The 24,791-nt window shown below is 34.9% G+C and overlaps 2 protein-coding genes across 2 annotated transcripts; one reads left to right on the top strand and one right to left on the bottom strand.

Moving 5' to 3' along the window:
• The first annotated feature begins 4,742 nt into the window (after positions 1-4,742).
• On the top strand, positions 4,743-13,612 carry LOC115703590 (transcription factor BHLH42). Its single transcript, XM_030630819.2, has 8 exons — positions 4,743-5,375; positions 5,467-5,721; positions 7,425-7,521; positions 7,697-7,711; positions 8,275-8,331; positions 10,724-11,306; positions 12,152-13,113; positions 13,208-13,612. Exons 1-8 carry the CDS (start codon positions 5,272-5,274, stop codon positions 13,292-13,294), a joined length of 2,160 nt encoding a protein of 719 aa, XP_030486679.2. The 5' UTR covers positions 4,743-5,271; the 3' UTR covers positions 13,295-13,612.
• A 5,096-nt stretch (positions 13,613-18,708) lies between these two features.
• Positions 18,709-21,302, bottom strand: LOC115705282 (uncharacterized). Its single transcript, XM_030632584.2, has 7 exons — positions 20,847-21,302; positions 20,619-20,676; positions 20,203-20,511; positions 20,071-20,119; positions 19,851-19,945; positions 19,446-19,564; positions 18,709-19,167 (listed from the first exon to the last, which is right to left on the bottom strand). The coding sequence occupies exons 1-7, from the start codon at positions 21,005-21,007 to the stop codon at positions 19,110-19,112; spliced, it is 849 nt and encodes a 282-aa protein (XP_030488444.1). The 5' UTR covers positions 21,008-21,302; the 3' UTR covers positions 18,709-19,109.
• Between the last annotated feature and the right edge of the window lie 3,489 nt (positions 21,303-24,791).

Raw genomic sequence — 24,791 nt, 5'->3', positions numbered from 1 at the left:
CTTCTATCCAGAGATATAGTGAAGTGAAGAAGAAATTATTTTTGATTTTAGATCAAAGAGAAGCCTTTTGGAAGCAACGCGCTAAACAGATATGGTTAAAGGAGGGGGATCAAAACAGTAGCTACTTTCACAAAATGGCATCAACCAGGAAACGCCATAATCAAATTCAAAGATTGAAGAATGATCGAGGTGACTGGGTCGATTGGGATAGTGGACTTCCTTTAGTTGTAACAAACTACTTTAGTAATTTGTTCCAAGCCTCGGGTAGCAGCTGCCAGGACATTGTTGATAGTGTGGACTCTAGAGTTTCTGGCTTTGTTAACTCAGAACTTCACCAACCTGTATCTGATGAGGAAGTTAAGAAGGCGGTATTTCAAATGCATCCCGATAAAAGTCCTGGTCCAGATGGTATGACACCAGGTTTTTATCAAAAGTGTTGGTCCATAATTGGGAGAGATGTCATCGAAGTTGTTAGGAATTTTTTTCTTACGGGAGAATTTGAGCAAGATTGTGGAAATGCTAACATAGTTCTCATTCCTAAAACTCGAAATCCCTCAGATATGACGCAGCTAAGACCAATAGCTTTATGCAATGTTTTGTACAAAATCATCACAAAAGTTATGGTGAATCGTATGAAGCCTTTCATGGATTGTATCATCACTGAGAACCAAAGTGCTTTCATCCCGGGGCGCCTAATTTCAGACAACATTCTTGTTTCTTTTGAAGTACTTCACTACTTAAAAAGGAAGAGAAAAGGGAAAGATGGATTTATGGCACTTAAGTTGGACATGAGTAAGGCGTACGATAGAATTGAATGGCAGTTTTTGGAGGCGATACTTCGGAAGTTGGGCTTTGAAGATTGGTGGGTCAGATTGCTAATGAAGTGTGTTTCCTCGGCTCGTTATATGGTGACTCACGGTAGTTATGAGTTGGGACCTATAGTGCCTTCTAGAGGCATTAGACAAGGGGACCCACTATCCCCTTACCTGTTCATTCTTTGTGCAGAAGGTCTTTCGGCCATCCTTCGTAGATATGAGGGTCGAGGTTTGATTCATGGTTGCAAAGTAGCTAACGGTGCTCCACGAATTACCCATATGCTCTTCGCTGACGACAGTTACCTCTATTGTAAAGCAACTTTGGAGGAGGCAACTAGAATTCAGGAAGTGCTAAGTAAATTTGAAGAAGCTTCGGGTCAGAAAGTAAACTTTTTAAAGTCCTCTATTTTTTTCAGCACAAACACGAATATGGCTACTAAAGATCTCATTAGCAACCGGCTGGGGATGAGTACTGCGGCCGAAGACAGTTTGTACTTGGGCCTTCCAAGTACAATGAGCAGAAACAAGTCGGTCGTGTTGGGTTTTCTCAAGGAAAGAGTTCGTAAAAGAATTCAAGGCTGGGAGTCAAAGTTTCTCTCACGAGCAGGGAAAGAGGTTTTAATTAAAACTGTGGCTCAGTCTTTGCCAAGTTATGCAATGAGCGTTTTCTTGTTACCATTGGAGATTACGAGAGATATGGAAAAAGTAATGACAAAGTTCTGGTGGCAATCTTCTAACAAGAATGGGAAAGGGATTCATTGGCTCTCATGGGATCGTCTATGCAAGCATAAGAACATGGGTGGCATGGGTTTTAGACATCTTCGAGATTTTAATTTGGCCATGCTTGGAAAGCAAGGATGGAGACTTCTTGTCCGACCGCACTCTTTGATTGCAAAAAATTTCAAAGCTAGATACTATCCTAATGGTAGCTACCTATCGGCTAGTTTAGGGAGTAATCCTAGTTTTGTGTGGAGGAGTGTGTGGGAAGCTCAACAATTAGTTCGCAAAGGAGTGCATTGGTGTGTTGGGGATGGGAGTTCAATTGGGGTTTTGAATGAACCATGGCTTCCTTGTGATGATAATCCTTTTGTTACTTCCTCACATCCGGGTTTAGAGAATGCTGTGGTAAAAAATCTGATGGATGAAGATGGTACATGGGATCAGGAGCTGATTGCAGACCTCTTCAATGATAGGGACAGAGCTTTAATCAATGAGATACCTCTCCTCTCGGCCATTGAAGACCGACTGGTTTGGAAGCTTGAGACCTCAGGTATTTTTTCTGTAAAAAGTGCATACAATTTATTGCAAACAGCTCAAGGGAGATGGAATGACAACCCGATACAGCAGCAAAATTCTGGGCTGCGTTCTGGCGTCTAAAACTGCCCCCTAAAATAAAAAATCTGGTGTGGCGTGCTTGTAAAAACTGTCTCCCTACTCTTTGTCAGCTCCAAACAAAAAGAGTAAATGTCTACTCTGCCTGTCCAGTTTGCCGTGGGGCTGAGGAAACTATAGTCCATGCACTTGTTACTTGTCCAAAGGTTCAAGTTGTATGGAACCGTGTGGGCATTGGCACTGGAGCTCCTGGGTCAGTCGGCAACATCATAAGTGATGATATTGATAATTTCTTTGATTGGTTTGTGAAGATTTTCAATGAGGAAAATATGGCCAACAAATTATTAATGTCTACTTTATGTTGGGCTATTTGGGATGGAAGAAATGAGATGGTATGGCGTAAGAAAGAAACATCAGTAGAAAGCATAGTATTGTCGGCAAAAGGTTATCTTGATCATTGGACAAGTGCTCAAAATTCTCTCATTGAGACATCATGGACTGGTTTACAGTCGGGTGATGGGGCAGAGCTTTGGTGTCCTCCCATGGAAAATAGTATCAAGATCAATGTGGACGCTGCTATGTTTAGTGAAGCAAATTCTTATGGCATTGGTTTAGTGGCAAGAGATAGACACAGCCCTTTTTTGGAAGCTCGTACAGAATGCTTTATTGGTAGAGTTAATCCTGAAGTTGCTGAGGCTATCAGTGTGAGAGAAGCTTTAAGTTGGATCAAAAATCATAACTGGCCAAGAGTTGTTGTGGAAACTGACTGCTTAACAGTGGTTCAGGCTCTACGCAGCTCTATCCATATGGTTTCTTTATTTGGTCAAATTATCAATGAATGTAAACAACTCATGTTAGAGTTGGGTCATGTTAGTGTTTATTTTATTAAACGATCAGCAAATGTTGTAGCTCATAACTTCGCAAGGGCTTCTCATTTATATTCTGGTTGTATCTTTGGTTTGGAGGATGTTCCAACCAATTTGTTACCTTGTTTGGTAACGGAGTTTGATGGTTAATAAAAATTTAACTTTCCATTCAAAAAAATAACAAATATAAATTATTCAAGTTTGGTAGAAAATTTTCTTTTATTATTTAAAAATAAATTATATAAAAAATATTAATTTAAAATGTTGATACAATTTATAATTTTATTATCGTTAAATAAATACATATTATATATATTGCTTTTAAAAAATATTAAATAAATTAATAATAAACTTAAGATCTATTTGTATATAATATAGAATACGATAACAATATACAATAATCAGGTATATGCGTACTTAATTGATCCATAGTAATTACCGCAATTTGATAGTACAATACTATATATCAACTAAGTCTTTCTCTCTAGATTTCTAAATTAGAAACAGTTTATTTATCTCATTATCAAAAGAGATTCAAATGAGATAATATGTATTTATAGAGTTAAGGAGTGGACTTAGCTACATAATTATAGTTGGACTGGACCTACTCATCAAATGCTTCAATTAACTAGAAAATCACACACTTTTGCTTCACCTAGATTTTACACATAGATAATAAACTCATTAACTATTGATCACCAACAATATGAGTTAACACATAAAAGAACTATCCAGTCAACTCAAGTTTTAATAAAATCAATAAAATTTAATGTAAGTCCAATTAAAAAATCTAACAAAAAAATACATATTATATAATTCAAAATTTTCATGAAATTTTCATGCCAATCACAGTATATTTCAAAGTTGAGTATATATAATTTATATAATAAAATGATAACTTTTTATTTTTTTAACTAATATTTTTTAGCAATTTTCTTTAATAATTTAAGGTTTTTTTTTTTTTTTTTTTTGGCAAGGAAGAATTATTTGAGTTTGAGGGAGTCCTTCATCATTTAAATTGAATTCGGGGGGTTATAGTGACAAAAAAGAAAAAAGAAATTAATGAAAGGGTAGCCTTCCTTTTATGAAACAGACACAAGAATGGTAGGAGAAACAAAACAAAAATAAATGGGACATTAATTGGAGAACAAGGGAACACTAAACTAGTACGTAGTCTCATCTTACTTTGGGAATAGGAAAGAGAATCCTTCATTTCAAATAACAATAATAATAATAATAGAGCATTCCTTTTAAATTAAAATTAGTAAAATTCAATATTAAATGAGTGAGCATTTAACATTGTAATGAAATAGTTGATTTTAGTGTTGAGTTAAGTTTGACAAGTGGATGTGGAATTATTGGTAGCTTGGATGACTCCAAATGAAATGCTGCTATTTTCTCTTTCCTATATTTATAAGTCCAACTCCCAGTCTCCTCCATTACCTAATCTCTCCTACTCTCTCTCTCCTCTCCTTTCCTTTCCTCATACTACTTCTTATCTCTGCAGCTTCCAAACACCAATCAAATCCATTATATATTAGAGAAGAGAGAGAACTCAATTCACATCTAACAAAATCTCCTCACAATTCCAACATATATATATATATATATGACCCTATCTCTATACCGTATACCGTCCGGTAGACCGACCAGTCAAAAAATCAAAACAAAACGTTTTCTTTTCTTCTTTTCTTTTTTTCTCAATAAATTCCTATAACATCTCTTTCAACAAATACTTCTCTTTCTTTCTCTCTATCTCCAAAATATATATATCTCCATTTTGACTCCACCCAACGTTCTATCTTACGATCCCTTTTATTATTTACTAAAATTTGTTTTAGGAAAAATCTGATCATATACGTAAAAATCTTCCTCAAACTGATCATCCTTATATCCTAGGCAACTATTTTTTCCTTACTTTGATTCTCACCTACTTTTTTTCCTTTCCTTTCCTTTCCAATTGATATTTATCTATATCCTTATTTATTACTTTTACTCCACCATCCTTTCCAAGCTGTTGATTATTAGCTCTAACATCTCAAACCATATCCTTCTACTATGCTGGAGAGTCCCTCTACAGTTACTAATTATGATGAGAATTCGTACCACAATTAAATTCCTTTCCTAAATTTCCATATTTTTGGAGCACGTTTTTTTCTTTCTTATTTTAGTATAAAAAGGAATTTTTATTTTATTATTTGTGTTTTTATTTTATTATTTGTGATCGGACTCGAAAAGATAGAAATTAAAGAGCAAAAATGGCTGCACCGCCGAGTAGCCGGCTCCAAAATATGCTGCAGACGGCGGTGCAATCAGTTCAATGGACTTACAGCCTCTTCTGGCAATTATGTCCTCAGCAAGGGTATAAATATAATGATTATACATATATATGTATACTATTAAATTTTATTATTATTATAAGAAATTTAATTAGTTGAGTAATTTATATATAGGATATTAATATGGGGAGATGGATACTACAATGGAGCTATAAAAACAAGGAAAACTGTTCAACCAATGGAAGTGAGCGCTGAGGAGGCTTCACTTCACAGAAGTCAACAGCTTAGAGAGCTTTATGACTCCTTGTCCGTCGGAGAAACCAATCAACCGCAACGGCGGCCTTGTGCCGCCTTGTCACCCGAAGATCTAACAGAATCTGAGTGGTTCTACTTGATGTGTGTCTCTTTCTCCTTTTCTCCTGGTGTTGGGTAAGTTTATTATAAGTATCAATTATAATATATTTAATTTCATTTAAAATCTAATTTGCTTCAAAATGATTATTTTTTTTTTTGTTAAATAATGCTTCACAATATTGTACTTGTTCGGTAAAAATGTTAACCAACAACCACTGTTTATAATTATCTCTGCCAAATTAATTATAATTAAAGTATTTTTGATACTACTATATATACTCACAACGATATATGATCACAAAGAACAAAGAATGTTAATTAGTCACAAAAATTACAATATTTTTAGTGATAATATATTTTATTACAATATATATATAATTAATTGTGATTAAAACAATATTATTAGAAATAACTTGTCACTAATTATCATATCTTTAAATTATACACGTTTCAGATATACATAATATCTTATTATCTTATGGTACTTGAAAATAACACATCATTTTGTGTGATTTGTTGATGTTAGTGTTATTTTCATATTTAACTTTTGTTTGATTCTAATAATAAGATAACAAAGAAAAATTGAAAGCACTAATAAATTTAATTGATTATAAAAAAAAAAAATCATTAATAGTATTAATTATATATGGTGTATTATTGATAAAAAAAAATTGTTGTTTTACGTACCCCAGCCCTTATTTCGTTCGATCGAAAAGAGAAACTATTTCACTTTCTTTCTCTCTTATTCAAATTTCAGTTAAATTAATTATGTTTCTTTTCATAGGCACAAGCATTTAATACACTGAGTTATACACATAAATTTCCTTTCTATAAAAAGAAAAATAAAGTTAACATTTAAGTGAGAGAATTCTTTCTTTTGTTAGTGAACAACACTACCATTGTATATAATCTACTGGAAATGAAGAATTGGAGCAGTTGGGGGTGTTATAAATGCCTTATACCATAAACATATGAGGAAAAGCTGCTAACAAAGCTATAGTGATGAGTGAAATTAATAACTATATAGCCATTAATATTATAGTTATTAACAATGTAATAATGAGGGCTTTGCTGTGCCAAAATCTATACATAAGATTTAATTTACAGTCGTCATATCCTTGAAAAACAAATAAAGGTACCGTTGTCTTGTTTGTTTCTCATATAAGGTTTTATACATTAGAGACATATAGGGCTATGCTACATTTATATGTAGTCTTATATTATACATATTTCACATGTATATATGCACTTTAAAAAAAAAATGACTTTATCATGGTTAGGTGAAAAGCATCTGCCTTTTTTGTTTTCGACAAGATCACAAATTTATAGCTTCTTTTCGACCAAGTTAATGAACAAGATATCTATATATTAATGTTAAGATGATTTAACATAGATATTTTACTAAAGTACTTTTGACTAATTTTACTTAATAGTTGTTCCCTAGTTTGGAAGACTGTTATGATCAGGAATATATTGTTGGGATGGATGATCATGATGGTCTGATATAAATTAATATCTAGAAGCTTCTCATATGAGAAAATAGATAACCAGATCATATATATTCATTTCCATATAGTCATCACAATATAATGCTAGCTACAAAAGTTTGATTGATCGTAGCTCGATCAGGATGATGTTCGTGCCTTATATACACTTATATATTACATTAATTAATTATTAATTAAGAAAGCTAATAATATAATAATTGATGGATCAATTATATTTCCAATTAATTATTTGAGTGTGTGTGTGTAGTAATGTATAGGTGTGTTGTGTAGGTTGCCAGGAAAAGCATATTCAAGGAGGCAGCACGTATGGCTCACGGGTGCAAACGAGGTCGACAGCAAAATTTTCTCTAGAGCCATTCTAGCCAAGGTACTTATATCTCTAAACTATGTATTTTGTAATATGTCTTAGAATATATATATTACAAAATGTTGTATGAAATACAAATATTATCTCAACATATATATATATATAGTAGCTGGTCAACTAACATATATGTTTCTTATAATTTTGCATATGGCTGGTGTTATCATTGTTATACCAGAGTGCCGGTGTACAGGTACATATATTAATAGTTTTGCATCCAATTCTTTCAACATACATTATTAATTAACTGTGTAAATATTGCTATCTTTCTATTCTATATTTCAATAATATTTTCCGTTTTTCGCTTAATCTTTTCTGTATTATTGTTTTTTCTTTAAGGTTGAAAACAAATCAAAGTTTTTTTTTTCTAGATAGTGTAAATTTGGCCCCATAATTTAAAAATTATTTTTGATTTTGAAAATTTATAGTTGTATTTTGAACACGGGCAGGAATATTTTACCATGCTTTCATAAAACAATTTGTAAAAACAAAATACAAAAGATAAAAAATTCTGAGCATCAAAGAGTTATTTTCTAAAGTTGCATCCCTTCATTTAAAATTATTTTATTTCATTACTACATGCTTTAAAAATATTTTTATAAATATTCTATTTAAATTTTTTTTAAAATTTTAAAAACTGCTTTTAGAAAAGATTAATTATTCATTTTTATTAAAAAAAAATACAAAATCATTTGATGTACCTATTTTTTAAAACAAAAACATGCTCTAATCGTGTAATATGACAAAAATTTGCAGACTGTGGTGTGCATTCCTCTACTAGACGGCGTGGTAGAATTTGGGACCACGGAAAGGGTATGTACACATAGTGCATGTCACTACTACTTACCTATTAAGACTCTGTTTGATTTGAAGCAATGAATTATCAAATGAAATGAAAAAAATATAATTTTTAATTAATTTTTACATTTAAAAATATTAAAATATCATTCTAATAAAATTAATAATTTTTTTACTATTTTCATGAAATAATTATTTGATAATTTGAAAATGAAAATAAATGGTCATTCCATATGTTAATACAAAACTTAACAAAACAAAATTATTAATTTTATACGAATTAAAAGTATAATTTTTTTTAGTAATAAGTCATTGTATTAGTCACTCAATATGTATAAATTGCAACAAACCAAATAAGAATCAAGATCCCCTTGCCATAATTGTTATCCAACCAATTAAAACATTATATTCCCATATTGCTGTATTTCTAATTTTCTAAATCATAAATACAATGGCATCGAAAATTAAAACAAAAGCTCTCCTTCGAGCCTCACTAATCTTTGCTCTTCAAATCCAATATTTCAGCACCCCTTTAAATTGGTACTGATTTGAACCAAAACCAGCCCACTGCCAAACCAGTAAACCAGTTTAACATATCCTTGTGCTATACATGCACTGAAAACACAGAAGCTCATGCGTCTTTTCCTCTAATCCACATATAGGGCACTTGGTTTCATCTATAATCTCCATCATATGCAACTTGTGAGCTGTCTTTAATCTATTCCATACGGCAACTCATGTTATGTACCTGTGCTTTTGAATGCTTTGTTGCATCCAAATCTTGTCTGCAAACCATCTCTCATTTGACAACCCAAACATCTTCTTGAAAACTTCTTTAATCGAGTAGTTCATTGACTCCAGATGCAATTTGGAGTAATTTTGATTATATCTCTCACTTGCATAACTTTGCCCCAATAGCACCCATTATCTTGGTGAATTTTGTAATCCCACTAATTTTCCTTCTTCATATAAACTTGATAATGGACCCATTCCACCCATAAATTGTCATTCTCTTGAGGAAGAGTTCACACATGTTTCCTTATTGCTCCAATATTCCACTCTTCTATATTCCTAAACTCCAATAGTCCAACCCCCATGCATGTTTGACTTGCACATATTTTCCCAAGCAAACAGTCTGGGTTTGTGAGAATCAGCCACACCAAACTACAAGAATGCTCAACAGATTTTATCGATAACTCTAAGAATCCTTTTAGGGAGAACCATTATCATGTGCCCAATATGTATGGATCGCCACTAATACAGAGTTCACAAGAACAGCTCTAACTGCATATGAAAAGTGTCGAGCTAAGAGCTCCATATTCGAATCCTTGCAACCATCTTCTCTAAAAGCAATTCACTTTCAAGACTTGAAAGTTTTCTGGAACAGATAGGAATACCCAAATACTTGAACGGAAGAGAGCTGATCGTTTTGTATCTCGAAGCATCAACCACCTATTGTACATCTTGCTCATTCATATCCCAACACTATATATCGGGTTTTCTTGCATTTTCTTTGAGGTCCGAGGTGACAGAGAACATCTTAAAGCAATTCAACGACAACATAATAGACTTCACATCCCTATAGCTAAATAAAAGAAGATCATCAGCAAAAACACACGTGTGTTAACCGCAGCCCTTCACATTTGGGATGAAATCTGAATTCTCTTGTTTTAGTAACATAAGCAAGAATTCTGGATAAGAGTATAACTTTTATCATATATCTTTATAATGAAATTAGAAAAGGATCTTGAAAAAATTAAACCAACAAAATATTATCCAAGTTTAGGATAAGTTAACCCCTTTCTTTCATTTTTTTCTTTGTGTCATAAATTTTTGAGTTTTTTCTCAACTATCACTCTTCTTGCACTTAACTCTCTAAGCTCAAATTTTTACAGTAAAACTCTCCAAACTACATAACTATTTGCAAATTTAAGGTGTCATCCACTTTCTACAGTTAACGGCCAACATAGACGGCCTATATGTATACTCTTATACACATGACACATTTATATTGGTACACCTAATATAATTATTTAAAAAATATGAAAATATTTCAAATTTTATAATATTTTTTTATTTTATAAATTTATATAATTTTAAATGAATTTTGAAAATAATTTTTAAATAATAATATTCCGTATACCAATATAAACATGTCACGTGTACAAGAGTATGCACATAAACAGTTTATGGTGAAAGTCAATCGGATGACACCTTAAATTTTCCACTAGTTAAGTAGTTTAAAGGTTTTATCGCCAAAATTTGAGCTTGGAAAATTAAATACAAATTAAATAATAATTGAGAGGGTTTAGCCACAAAATACTTTAATTTTTTTAATCCAATCTAATCCCACTATTTAAACTTGATGTATCACTTTATTAAAATTAATAATTTATTATTACTGTAGGTTAAAGAAGACCTTGGGTTTATCCAACATGTTAAGACTTTTTTCATAGACCACCACCCTCTCCCGCCAAAACCAGCACTTTCAGAGCAATCCACTTCAAACCCGGCCACTTCATCAGACAACCCAAGATTTCATTCTCAGCCAATGACCGCCGCCATTTACTCGGGGCCGGCGGGGGCAGCTGGCCCTGCTATCGAGGAAACCAACAAAGAAGACGAGGGAGATGAAGATCAAGAGGATGAGATGGATGAAGAAGAGGATGAGGAGGTCGGTGAATCAGACTCTGAGGCCGAAATAGGCCGCATTGGAGGACCCAAGAATAGTTCAGCAGAAGCAGTTGTAGCAGCTGCTGAGCCTAGTGAGTTAATGCAATTGGATATGTCGGAGGATATAAGACTAGGCTCGCCCGACGATGGGTCCAATAATTTAGACTCAGACTTTCACTTGTTGGCTGTAAGCCAGCGCAAACGTCATGATCATCTTTGTCAACCTAACTCGTACCCAGCCGAGTCTACTCCACGGTGGCCCCTTCTACCAGATCACCCCACAACCAATATTGGTCTTCTGCTACCACCCTCATCAGGTACGTATGCATCTCTCTCGTATAGTTTCATTTTTTTTATTTATTATATTTATTTCTCCAATATTCACTGCTCATCATGTCCATTTGTATATATCAGTTAAATTGATTTAATTTACCAATCATCAGTTTATTATTATGAGTTGAAAACTTATATATAGTCAGTACCCTACTATATCAATACTAATTCTTTCATTATGAAAACAAAGTATATGATTATGTATATATATATTTGGTGCAAGACTCAATTTTCACCTTTTATGTATTAGTAATATTCCTAATGCGTGGTATTGAACACACTACTTAATTAGTAGTCGTGCCAGAATTTCTGAGACCACCGCACTAACTATTAAATTTCAGAACATTATGGTGCGTAATTGTGGCTTATAATAGCACACTCTTACTAAGTCTCCCTAACAATTACATACAAAAACCATGAAAAGTGACTTTTCAGTCTCCGCTATTAGAAACCCTTTCGGCGCTCTGAGAGGATGAAAAAAGATATACCAAAATTATGAACACACATACACTCTTGTCCCCTTATACCCCGCCTCTATATAAAAAACTCACGTGCATGCCTATAAAGTTATTATGTAACCTCCTTATTTAAGATTTAATTGATACCCCACATTAATTTACGACACTGCTTGTTTTTTTTTTTGAAACAGTTGCTTCTTTTTTTTTTTCTTTTACTATACTAAATGCACTGGTTTAGTACTTCTCTTTAACACACACAATATTACTTGAGAATTGCATTGGTTTGTATTCGTAGATAGTGTCCTTTGTGCCCATAATTTATTTTCACGCTTCATAATTTTAGAGTAATTGATATAATTAAATGCATACAGGTCCTACAAATCCATTAGAAGACATAGCACATGAAGACACTCACTACTCAGAAACAGTGTCCGCCATCCTCCAAAACCAGCCCAGCTGCCTATGGGCAGAGTCATCGTCATCAGGCTACGTCACGTACTCAACCCAATCAGCTTTCTCCAAGTGGACAAACCTCAACGATCACCACTCCATCTTCCACGTGTCATCCTCCTCTTCATCATCAGAATCCACCTCACAATGGCTCCTAAAGTATATCCTTTTCAGTGTACCCCTCCTCCACACCAAGTACCGCGACGAAAACTCTCCCAAGGGCAGCGCTGGTGTCGGAGTCGACACCGCGACCCGGGCATTCCGGAATAAAGGCGGGACACCACAAGACGAGCTCAGTGCCAACCATGTCATGGCAGAGCGTCGGCGCCGAGAGAAGCTCAACGAGAGGTTCATCATATTAAGGTCGTTGGTACCTTTCGTAACCAAGATGGACAAGGCCTCTATTTTAGGAGATACCATCGAGTACGTCAAACAGTTGAGAAAAAAGGTTCAAGATCTCGAGACACGTAACCATTTGATGGAGCTTGATCAACGGTCATTAATGATGCCAGTTGTCCCGCAAAGGACGTGTAGTACTGGATCCTTGAAAGACCAACGGAGCGGGTTGACTATTGTTGATCGGGTACGGATTGAACCACCCGGATCTGAAAAGAGGAAAATGAGGATTGTGGAAGGAAGCCATGGCGTCGTAGCTAAACCCAAGTCAGTGGAGTCTTCAGCTTCTCCACCGCTATCGCCTCGGTCCGAGACAACGGTGCAAGTTTCGATTATAGAGAATGACGGGTTGTTGGAGCTCCAATGTCCTTACAGAGAAGGATTGTTACTTGAACTCATGCAAATGTTAAAGGAGCTTCGGATTGAGACCACAACGGTTAATTCTTCATTAAGTAATGGATTATTTGCCATTGAATTAAGAGCCAAGGTACAATTTTCTGACCAACCCACTTTAGTATATATGACATATTGCTAATGTTATAATAAGATTTTATTTTTTTGATAATTAATTTTAATTTCAGGTTAAGGAGAATGTACATGGAAGGAAGGCAAGCATAGTAGAGGTGAAGAGAGCAATAAATCAAATTATACCGCATCGTGATAATTGAGTTATAATTAATGTGCTAGCATTTAGATTTATAAAATAAAATATAGTGTGATCGATTGAGATAATTATATGTGTAGGATATACAACATTGTTTCGTTTCTTTGTGGTTGAGACTGTGGCACCTCGACCCAGCCCTATGATAAATTCTAACATGATGGTGTATGTATTTGTCATTGACATTAATTCAACATATAGAGTTCTAATAGTTCAAAAAAAAAAAAAAAAAAAAAACATATAGAGTTCTAACAAATGTATGATCAGACATGTTCTCGTGCCTATTATATAACTAATGTGGATAGTAACAATTTTTTAATGAACATATGCCTTGTGAGCTGTCTAACATTGATATAAAGCATCTTATACTATTAGTCAACTGCGGTTTTTTTATATAGTTATTAAATTAAAATATAGGACAATATGACACATTATTATTAATTTGTACCCTTTAGCATTTTTTTTTTTTTTATAATTTTACAAAAAAATTATAGGGTCAACTTCAAACATTTATATATATGGATGACTGATGAGCTAAAAATTAATAAGACATGATTTGAGATAATATTTTAAGAGGGAAGAAACTTATCGTTTAAGTTAAATAAGGTCTAATGTTTGGTCTTAACTAGACTTTTATGGGAAATCTAATTTGACCTACTTTCTTTAAATGCATTCTCAAATGTAAAAAGATCAAAAAATGTTATTATGTTGGCTTCTTTCATAAAAGACGTATGGTGGTTTTAGAGACATAGTTGAAAACTTTGAAACAGAGAGGAAAGAAAACTGAGAGAATATGGAAGCCTCAGAACCAAGAAAATGCAGCTTGGTTAAACTGAGGAGGAAACTCTTTATTTATACACCAGATTTTACAAGACAAAGAATTCTTTTAAAACCAGAATTAGTTACAAGAAAATAACAGAAATAACAGTCTAAACTAACCAAAACTAACACGTGCATTATTGGTTATCATCCCCCCTCAAACGAAAGGTGTACAAATTACTTTGAGTTTGCCTTTAAGATAATGAAATCTTTCCTTAGGTAGAGACTTTGTGAGAATATCAGCAACCTGATCAACACTCAGAACATGTCTAACAGAGAATTGCTCACGGACAAAATACAAATCAATCTTTATATGTTTGCATCTAGCATGAAAAATTGGGTTGGCTGCAAGAGCTGCTGCACCTTGATTATCAACCCAGATAATTGGAATATCTGGTGATGTAATGTGCAACTCAGAAAGCAAGGAACATAGCCATTTTATTTCAGCTGCAACATTGTCCACTGCCCTGAACTCAGACTCAGTGGAAGATCAAGCAACTACTTGCTGCTTTTTGGCTGACCAAGATATCAAATTTGGTCCAAGAAATGCTGCATAACCACCCGTAGAGCGCCTGTCATCAAGGGAACTCGCCCAGTCAGCATCGGAGTAAACTTGCAGAGAGAGTCGAGATGCTGGTTTAAGAAATAACCCCTCATTAATTGTGCCTTTCAAGTACCTGAGTAAACGTTTACATGCTTCCCAGTGCACACTAGTTGGAGCATGAATAAATTGTGACAATTTGTTAATAATGAACGCCACATCCGGCCTGGTAAGAGTCAAGTATTGTAAAGTGCCTGAGGTACTTCTGTATAATGTTTGATCTTCAAAAGCTATACCTTCTTATAGAGAGAGTTTATGGGCAGTACTGGTAGGATTGGAACACGGTTTAGCTCCATCTAGATGAACTTTTACAAGCAAATCTGAGATGTATTTGCTTTGAGACAAATAGATTCCTTCTTTGGTTCTGTACACTTCAACACCAAGGAAATAATGAATGGCACCAAGATCTTTTAGTTCAAAGCATTGATTTAGATCAGAAATTAACTTGGTGATTAGAGTAGTATTGGATCCACTAATGAGTATATCGTCCACATATACTAAAAATATTATCAAGCTTTTACCAGAACCGTAAACAAACAAGGATGAATCTGCTTGTGATGCTGTGAATCCCCAGGCAATAAGAGTAGTCTTTAGCTTGTCATTCCAAGCCCGAGGGGCTTGTTTAAGGCCATAGATGGCTTTGTGTAAATGACAAACATGGTCAGGTTTAGTTGGGTCTTCAAAGCCTTTTGGTTGCACCATGTAGACTATTTCTTCTAGTATACCATTTAGAAAGGCATTAGATACATCCAATTGTTTGACTTCCCACTGAAATGAAACAGCAAGGGTTAGCACCATTCGAACTGTGACTGGCTTTACTACGGGGCTAAAAGTTTCAGCATAGTCGATCCCTGGAGCTTGTAGATAACCCCTGGCCACTAGTCTAGATTTGTACCTGTCAACACTGCCATCTGAATTCAATTTAATTTGATGAACCCACTTATTATCAATAAGGTGCATATGGGATTGATAAGGTACTAGAGTCCAAGTACCATTCTTCTTGAGAGCAGTAACTTCCTTGTTTATAGCAGCATTCCAAGCTGGATCATGAGAGCAGATTTGAGAGACTTAAGCTCACGGGGTAATAGAGATTCAGGAAGTTTGTGCTATGTGGCCATGTATGCCTTGGGTTTAAAAATGCCATGTTGGGATCTTGTTGTCATAGCATGTGTTCTTGGTGGTGCAGCAGATGGAGTAGGCAAGGACTGTATAGATTCAGGGGAAACTGAGGATGAATTAGTAGGCATATTGGCATCAGTTGAAGATGACAAATGCTGATGTTGATGTGTGGATGAGCTACTGGAAGAAGTTGCAGAGTGCAAAGGAGCAGCATAGGATGGAAGAAAGTCATTTGCTCATTGACAACAGGTTGAGTATTAGTTTGAGGAAAAAATTGTGCAGATTGAGTATAAAATTGAGCAGTAGGGAAGGATTCATTGGAATGTACATGTGTTGTGTTGCTGGTGTTGAAGGCAGGAAACTGAGATTCATTGAAAACCACATTTCGAGCAATGAAAATTCTACCATCTTTATTTTCACACATATATCCTTTATGCTTTGGAGAGTATCCAAGAAAGATGAATTCTTGAGATTTGAATTCCATCTTATGATGAGAGTAAGGCCTTAAGTGAGGGAAACAAGAGCATCCTAATGGCTTTTGAATTCTGTAATCAGGTTGTTGCTTGAACAGACATTCAAATGGGCTAATATTGCCAATTCCAGAAGTTGGCATTCTGTTAATAGAGTACACAGGGCATTGGAATGCATGCCACCAATAAGACATGTCAAGACCAGAGTGAGCTAGCAAGGTTAAACCAGTTTCAGTAACATATCGATGTTTCCTTTCTACTCTTCCATTTTGCTCATGTGTATGTGGGAAAGACAACTAAAACTTGATGCCTTGATCACTGAGAAATCTTTCAAATGGTCTATATTCTCCTCCTTCATCTACTTGTACAACCTTTATTGGTAAGTTAAATTGCTTTTCCACTTAACTTTTGAACCGAATGAACACTTCAAAGGCCTGAGATTTAAGTGTTAATGGACAAATCCAAGAAAAACGACTGTAGTCATCAAGAAAGACGATGTAGTATTTATAGTTATCTTTGGACACAACATGGGAGGGACCCCAAAGATCAGTGTGAACTAGTTCTAGGGGCTGAGATGCTCTACTGGTTGACAAAGAAAAAGGAAGTCGATGACTATTGCCTAATTGACAGGATTTGCAAAAATGTAAATTTTTGAGAGAGTGTGCAATGTTGGAGTTGGTTAATATTCTGCTGAGAACATCAGGGGCTGGATGTCCCAACTTACAGTGCCACGTGTTTATATCATTATGCAAACAAGTGTTATAGACAGTAGAAGATGAACAAAAAGCATTTTTATTGATATAGAATTCATTACAAGAGGAAACTGCAGTAACAGTAGGTTTACAAGAATCAAGAGTATTACAATTACAGGTAGATGAACTTGGAATAGAAGTGACAAGATTGCAGTGTAGTGAGCTATTGGACAGTTTGGAGTGACCATCTCCTAACAGGTATAAATCATTCTTGAGAATTCCTTTGAGAAGGACAGCCCCCGAGTGTTTGTCCTTGACAAAACAACAAGATTTGTGAAATTCAAGAAAGACATCATTATCTTTAGTTAATTTGGAGACACTAACCAAATTTTTGGTAATGGAATGGACATGTAAAACAGATTGAAGTTTTAAGGGAGTAGAATTAAATGAAGGAAGAGTGGTTTTACCAATATGAGAGATAAGTAACTTCTTACCATCTCCAACAGCAACCGATTCTTGACCATTGTAAGGTGTAGCAATGTCCAAAGATTCCATAGCAAAGGCTACATGATTTGTTGCACCAGTATCAACATACCATCCAATGTCATCTCCAAAGTCAGGGAGAGTTTGAGTCTGATGATCAAGAATAGGGCTTTGTTCTGTGAGATGAACATGAGGCTGAGGTGAAGGATGCTTTGGGGTAACCCAATTTTTGTCAAACCTGTAGTGACAGGTAGTTGCAGTATGACCAAATATACCCACTTTTATAAGTAGGTTACCCAATATACCCTCACTCTCTACTTAAGTCTAACATATTACATTAACTTAAGGAGTCTAATGGAAAAATCATCTATAAAAGTGAGTATATCTTAAAGAATATGAAAATGAACCGAAAAATTAAAACAAGTGGGTATACAATGTAATTTCCTCTAAAAATATCACCATTAGAGATACTCTAAGCGGCCAGGGCCAGCCCTAGGCATAGGCAGATTAGGCCTATGCCTAGGGCCCACTCATTTTAAGGGCCCAAATAAAAAAATATCTTTTAAAAATATATTTTTATTAATAATTTTTAAAAATACTATTTATAATAAGAGTCCCAAAAAAAAATTTTACCAGCAGCATCTTCTCAAACAAAATTTCATTTGATGGTGAACCTTCATGCGAATTTCCCCTTGGTGAGATCACTGCAACTTTATAACCAACTTTGTGGTTGCAAAGCTTTATAGCAGGCCATGATACAATATTACTTATCTTTTGACTACACAATAAATTTTTAGGTAAGCATTTGGTTGAGAAGAATAAAAATATAGAAATAAAATTTAAAATACACAAAAATTAATAAAATTGGGTTGAAATGGTCTTTGCTTTCATTTCAAAATGGAATAGTCAATCCACCAAAATAAGTAAAAAGTCATTCAATAGAATGACATTCAAATACTTTAATATGCAACCAAACAAAAAAAATAGAATAAAGATTGTTTCCTTTGTATTCCACTTCATTTTATCACCTCCGACCAAACGTCACCTTAAAGTTCGGAAAGTCTCTCCTCCTTTATGATATTTTCTTTCAATTATTGTTGTGAGAAAATCACAATCATAAACTTCACAAACGATTGTGAGGGAGAGAGCTTTCCTTGTCTCTCCTAACCCCTCATAATCTACAACAGAAAGGAGTAGTTTGTGTTGCTAATGCAATTAAACCTGTCTTCCGTCACTCTTTTATCAATTTGTTATATTATTACATTAACAATACAAATGACTGTTTTAATTCCAAAAATTTATGATAAATGTGAGGTCACTGTTTCTAGGGAAAACAGAATAGCAGTGCCATGCAATGCCTACATACTTTTTGACAAAAAGAGCATAAAATAATTGTGAGGATTCTTTACAAGTCATATGGAATTAAAACCACAGTTGACAATACCTCATTTAAAACTTGGTACGTTAGTCCGGTTAAGTTCTCCATTCCCAAGCCTGAGTAAGTAGGATGAAGCCGCAAAGCACAAAACATACGAGTTAAATGCAGGTAATGAGGTCTGCATAACAAACAAGTTCTGACGAAGCCATTGCTTGATTCGAAAATCCCATCTCACAATTATGAAATGTGTATATGTATTCTCATTCCTCTGTTGGTTTGTTGAACGCTAATCCCTTGATCACATGTCGACATTGGAACCTAAAGAATAAGCCGAAGATCTTTGTAAAAGATACAGAAATTGAAGCTAATTTTTTTTTTTAACTAAACATAAATAGAAGAGCTATAACTCGTGGAAAATTAAACTATCAGTAGTTATAAGTTCTGTTTGAGTTAGCAAGTTGTAAGCCTCTCATAAGATCTAAAACTAAAAAATATAGATTAGGAAAATGAGCAGCAAATCAGACCATCTTGTGCTAGAAACAGTTGATTTAGAAAAGACATTCTGTAAAATGTTAGAAGCCTCTCTTAGTCCCTACCAGATTAATTCATTTGCAGTGGACTCAGTAGAGCTCTCAGTGTGAAGCTCAAGATGATTAGCATCCATTTGTTTACAAGCTTGGGTTCTACACTTACACCGCACTATGAACGGCACAACCTGAAAAAAATAATGGACTTGTAACAATGCTATATGGAAGCATAAATTGGATGGAATACATAACCTATTTGTGATTTGCTTCTTTGTATGACGACTGGGGGAAATGTCATTGATATTATGAATAAAAGTGCATATTGCAAGTAAATGGAATGGGTTATGTCCTTTCTTTAAAAAGGGCCTAACTTACACAACAAACCCTCTAACTCTAAACATAAAAGGCATATCCGAGATATTAAAAGATGATAATGATAATGCAAATACCATTTTAAATCATTTATGTAATCACCTTTTTGCTATATCTGAAATCACGTTTGGGGACAAAATGAAGGGGTAGATTTAATGAAGACGGAGCTTTAACCAATAGAAACAACTTAGAAATGCCTGAGAAAGTTCGATCAGCAGAAAGAAAAACAAATGAAAAGTTAACACTGCTTTTATTGTAAGCTACAAACATTTCTTCATAAAAAGCATGCTTAAGTAGCTACTTTTACATTATATGAATGTACCAGGATAAGAAGCAGATCCAACACCCTTTGAGATCAGCCCCCGAATAACCTGTAAAAGAGAAGATAAAGTTTTTGACTTATGGAGCAAAGGAACAAACACAAATTTGAGGAAGAAAGTAGAGCCTTGAGAACCTTCTTCGCCAGCACTTCTGCTGCTCTGGTTTTGGCGAAATCAGGAGATGTGACGACAGAAGCAGAGTGGTGATTGGGAAAAGAAAACTCGTAAACATCTCGGGGTCGTAATGGAGTAGCGCCAAGGACCAAAATTGCTACTTGAAAGTTAGGAACTTCACTGATCATAAGCTTAAGCGCAGTTTGGAAATCTGAAATGGTGTGCATTAACTTGTCGAATCGTTTAATTCCATATTTTATCTCTCTCATTTCACTAGCGTGCTTTCTTCGAAATGCCGCCGTCCCTTGAATTTGCGCGAGATCAGTTTCCTGAAAATGACGAAAAAGATTAAAAAAAAAAATCCCCAATTCTTCAAAGAAAAAGAACAAATCCAAATTCGATTTTGGAAAATCTACTCTTAAGTTCACAAATATACCAATTTACTATACTCTTTACACCATTTCTCGAATTCGAGAGTGATATCCTGCAAGACACTATGTAAAAGAAAGCAACATCAGATTTCTGCTTACAGGAAACATAGAGAACGTAAAGGAAGCATGATTTTTACTCTCAACTTTCCGAGAAACCAAACAGGTCGCAATCACACAACTCGAATCATTTAGGTGTCGGGTTTTGGTATGATTTCTCAGAGAAGGAAACTTACGAGGGGATTTGTTGGTGCATGTAGAGAAGGAATCCGGAGACATCGTTAATGGCATGGAAGATCATTGAGCAGTCGATAGAGTCGGCGTTGGTCTCAATCTCCATACAGTTCGTCTCCGGTTCTGAGCATCCCTGCCCCTCCTCCATGGCTTTAGGTTTCATTTCGCTTTGGTAAAAAAGACGATAAATATCGTCATTTAAATTTAAATTTAAATTTGGGTGTTAGCACGTAGTTTAGGCGGGGAAAATCAACAACGTTGGAGATTTTTTCTTTATTGCTTTCCTCCTTGTACGTGATGAAAAGAATAAGCATAGATGTTGTTAGAAAAATGTGAAATATATTATATAACTCATATCAAAATATCACAATAAAGTTGTCCATTCGGGTGGCCCGGCCCAGCCCGGCTTGGCCCGTCCCGTTTTTATAAAAGCCTTGTGAGCCTAACCCATCCTATTTTATAAAACAGGCTGGGTCGGGTCTAGTCCATATTTTCAAAGTAAGCTCCGCCCAACCCATAAGTATAAATTATTCGTATTGGGCCGGACCCAGACCGGGCCTAAACAGGCCAACCCATTTTTTAGGGACTTCCCGAATATGACCATCCAATTCAAATAAGTTCTCTTAGGATTTATCTTAAGTACTTATTGATCTTAAGACCCACTGGTCACATGGCCAACTTCGCAACTGCCACGTCTATTGGGACAAAAGAGGGGCAACATTTACCCTCTCCCAAGTCTTATTTTTGCAATCTTGTAAAATGAGATTTGAGACTCGCCTCTTGCCTCAGAGAGTGACGTAATCGGTAGTCTACACGCGCGTGGGTTATTTATTATTTATAATCATTTCTCCTCGTTTTTGGCAAAGAACAATTTAATTCCCGCCTGTTCGACAGGGCCTCTCATTAATGTCGTTGTCAAAGGAGTACTCGAGCATTTCAACTGCCCTTTTTTTTTCTTCAATTTTTTGCCAAACTGTCCTGGCCATTAGATCACTAGAATTTGGATGGTTTGAACCCTGACTGTCAAATGACAATCGATTGGCATTCATCCTGGAGGACCTATAAAAGCTTGTGCCTTTTCCTACTGAAATTCTTACCCACTCATTGTTTCTCGCTCTCAGACTTTCTAAACCTTCTAGAAAAACTCCTAACTCTTTAGATTTTCTCTTGCTCTCCTCTATCGTTGCCAGGAAAACTAATACTAATGTACAGTGGTTTGGACACCCCCTACATCTTCTTCAACATGTAAGTTCTTACTTCTTTCATTTTCATCTTCCGAAATGTTATGTACATTGTAGCACATTGTTGTTCATGCATTTGATTTTTTGAATGTTAATGGTGATTTTCCTCCGAACCTCCATTTAAGGTTGCATTTGTTGTTGTTGTTATTTTTTTCTTCTCTTTTTTTAGAGAAAGGAAAAACATTTGCTTTTAGACCTTGGTAGAAATTTTTAGGTCTAGGGCTTACGAAGAATCATAAAGGTTCTCATTTCATTCCTTTTTCCTTATTCCTTTGTTGTGGCTTGGATATTTTGCACCTGATGTATGGCAATAGGACTCGTTAGATTCTTCTCTGCCTACATCCAAAGGGGGCCTCTCTCTAGTGGTTAGGGAACTCTCATTCCCCTTTTTAACTTAGGATTTGACAAGGGGCTAACAGCTTGGTTTCTTATCTTTTAGATGAGTGAAGTTCTTCAGGATCTTCACAAGCACGGTTTCTTCATATTTGACCAAGAGATTATTGAGCTTCATTCAAAAAATACAATGTCAAACTCTAAAGTACCGTCAAACACTACTCTTGATGATAATCCCTCTTTGGTCAAGGCATTTTAAAAGCTTGTCCCCTTGGATGTCGTTATGTAAGGTCCTATACCTTACAAGAAGTACATGTGTCGCTCCAACAACTGGGAGGCTGATGAGTTGCACTCATCCTTGACGTCTACTCATCAACTGGAGAAAATTGTGGCCGTGAACGAGATCAAGCCGATCGGTTCAAGAGTTTACCATCGTTTGCCCAGAGATGAAGAAATACCCAACCACAACTACAACGACTTTGGAGAGTGGAGCCAAACTCACCTAATGTCAGGAGCCATGCTACCACTTCGGGATTATTTTGTAAACTTTTTAGTTTTTGTTAGACTTGCCCCACACCAACTTATCCCACAAGCATACCACCTGCTTTTAGGTCTTTTTATTTTTTTATGCTGATAGGGCACTACAAGAAAAGCAACTTTTGCCAGCGCAGTTGACCAATTGCGCCGGCAAAAGTTGTCAGCATAAATGAGATGCTGAATTTGGGATTGGATTCAGCTAAACCTTTTACCGGCGCAATGAAATGCGCCGGTAAAAGATGAATACTGAACCGCCAAATGGCGCGAACACATGTCCAATTCTGTAAGGCTTTTACCGGCGCACAATTGCGCCGGTAAAAGTTTCCCAAATTTTGGTGGGAATGTTAACCGCCCTCGTGAAAATTTGGGGGGAAATAAAACGCATGGAAATTGGTGGTAGGTGGGGTTACTTTTACCGGCGCATTAATTAAAAGCGGTAAGCCAAACGGTGCGTTTAGTTTTAGGGTTATATGACCACTTTTACCGGCGCAATTCAATGCGCCGGTAAAAGTGTTCATATATCCCCTTCGACGAGCAGACCCCATTTCTGCTTTTTTTTCTGAATTTTTTTTTTCTCTCAAAAAATTCATCCTTCATCTCCTTCATCCCTCTCTTTCAATCTCACTCATTCTCACTCAATCTCACTAATCTCTATCAATCTCACTCAAAATCCCACTCATTTCTCTCAAAAATTTTGTTTTTTTTTTTGGAAAAAAATCCCCACCGCCGGCAGCCACTCACCACCGTCCGTCGAGCACCACCACCGGCCGCAGTAGCCTCCACCGCACACCACCCGAAGCCCCACCTCCCGTTATTTGTGGAAGGTATTTTTTAATTTTTTAATTTTAATTTTAATTTTTTTTTGAAAAGTTTATGTAAATGTGTATGTGTATGTGTAAATGTGTTTATTAGTGTATATATGTGTATATATATGTATTTTTGTATGTGTATGTATGTATGTGTATGTGGATGTGGATGTGGATGTATATATGTGTATGTATGTATGTGTATATGGGTGTATGTATATATATGTATATGTGTATGTGGGTGTATATATGTATATATGTATATGTGTATGTGTATGTGGGTGTATGTATATATATGTATATGTGTATATAAATTTATGTGAGAGTATATAGGTGTTTATGTGTGTATATGTATGTGTATATATGTGTTTATGTGTGTGTGTGTATGTATGTGTATGTGTATATATATGTAAGTTTAAGTATAAGTGTATGTATATATATTTATGTGTGTATATGTATGTTGATATTTTAATTATTGAGTTTTATTTTTATGTAATTAGGTCCCGTTTACCGGCCCGAAGCACCGCCTCCTGCTTGTTGTTGTCATTTTTGGACTGCTTCAGGTTTGTTTTTTTTTTTCTTTATATTAGTAATTAATTTAATAGTTTTGTTATAAGTTAGTATGCCTATACATTTTAGTGAAGTAGGTTCTGTGATAAAATACTGCAGTCTGATCGGTGGTGTGATTTATTGTTTTTCATATGTTGTTATCGAAAGTTTGTTTGTGCTATATTGATAGGTTTTGAAAATTTTGGGTTTACGCTTTTTAAGCCGTTATGCTGCCCAAATTTTGGTAGATAGTTATGTAATGTAATTTTTAATTTAAATAAATTAAATAAAAATTTGTAAAATAATGTATATCATAAAATGTCAAATGTATTCCAAAAAATGTATTTGAAATTTTTAAACTTTATAATATTCAATTTAAATAAATAAAATAGAAAAATATAAATTAGTATATATTAAAAAATATAATAAGTAATCAAAATATTTGTTTTAGTAATCTTTAATTTAAATTAATATATATTAT

Source organism: Cannabis sativa, chromosome X, assembly GCF_029168945.1.
Source record: "Cannabis sativa cultivar Pink pepper isolate KNU-18-1 chromosome X, ASM2916894v1, whole genome shotgun sequence".
NCBI classification, from domain to species: Eukaryota; Viridiplantae; Streptophyta; class Magnoliopsida; order Rosales; family Cannabaceae; genus Cannabis; species Cannabis sativa.
The sequence above is the reverse complement of the archived record's forward strand: the minus strand, read 5'-3'. Positions and strand labels throughout refer to the sequence as shown.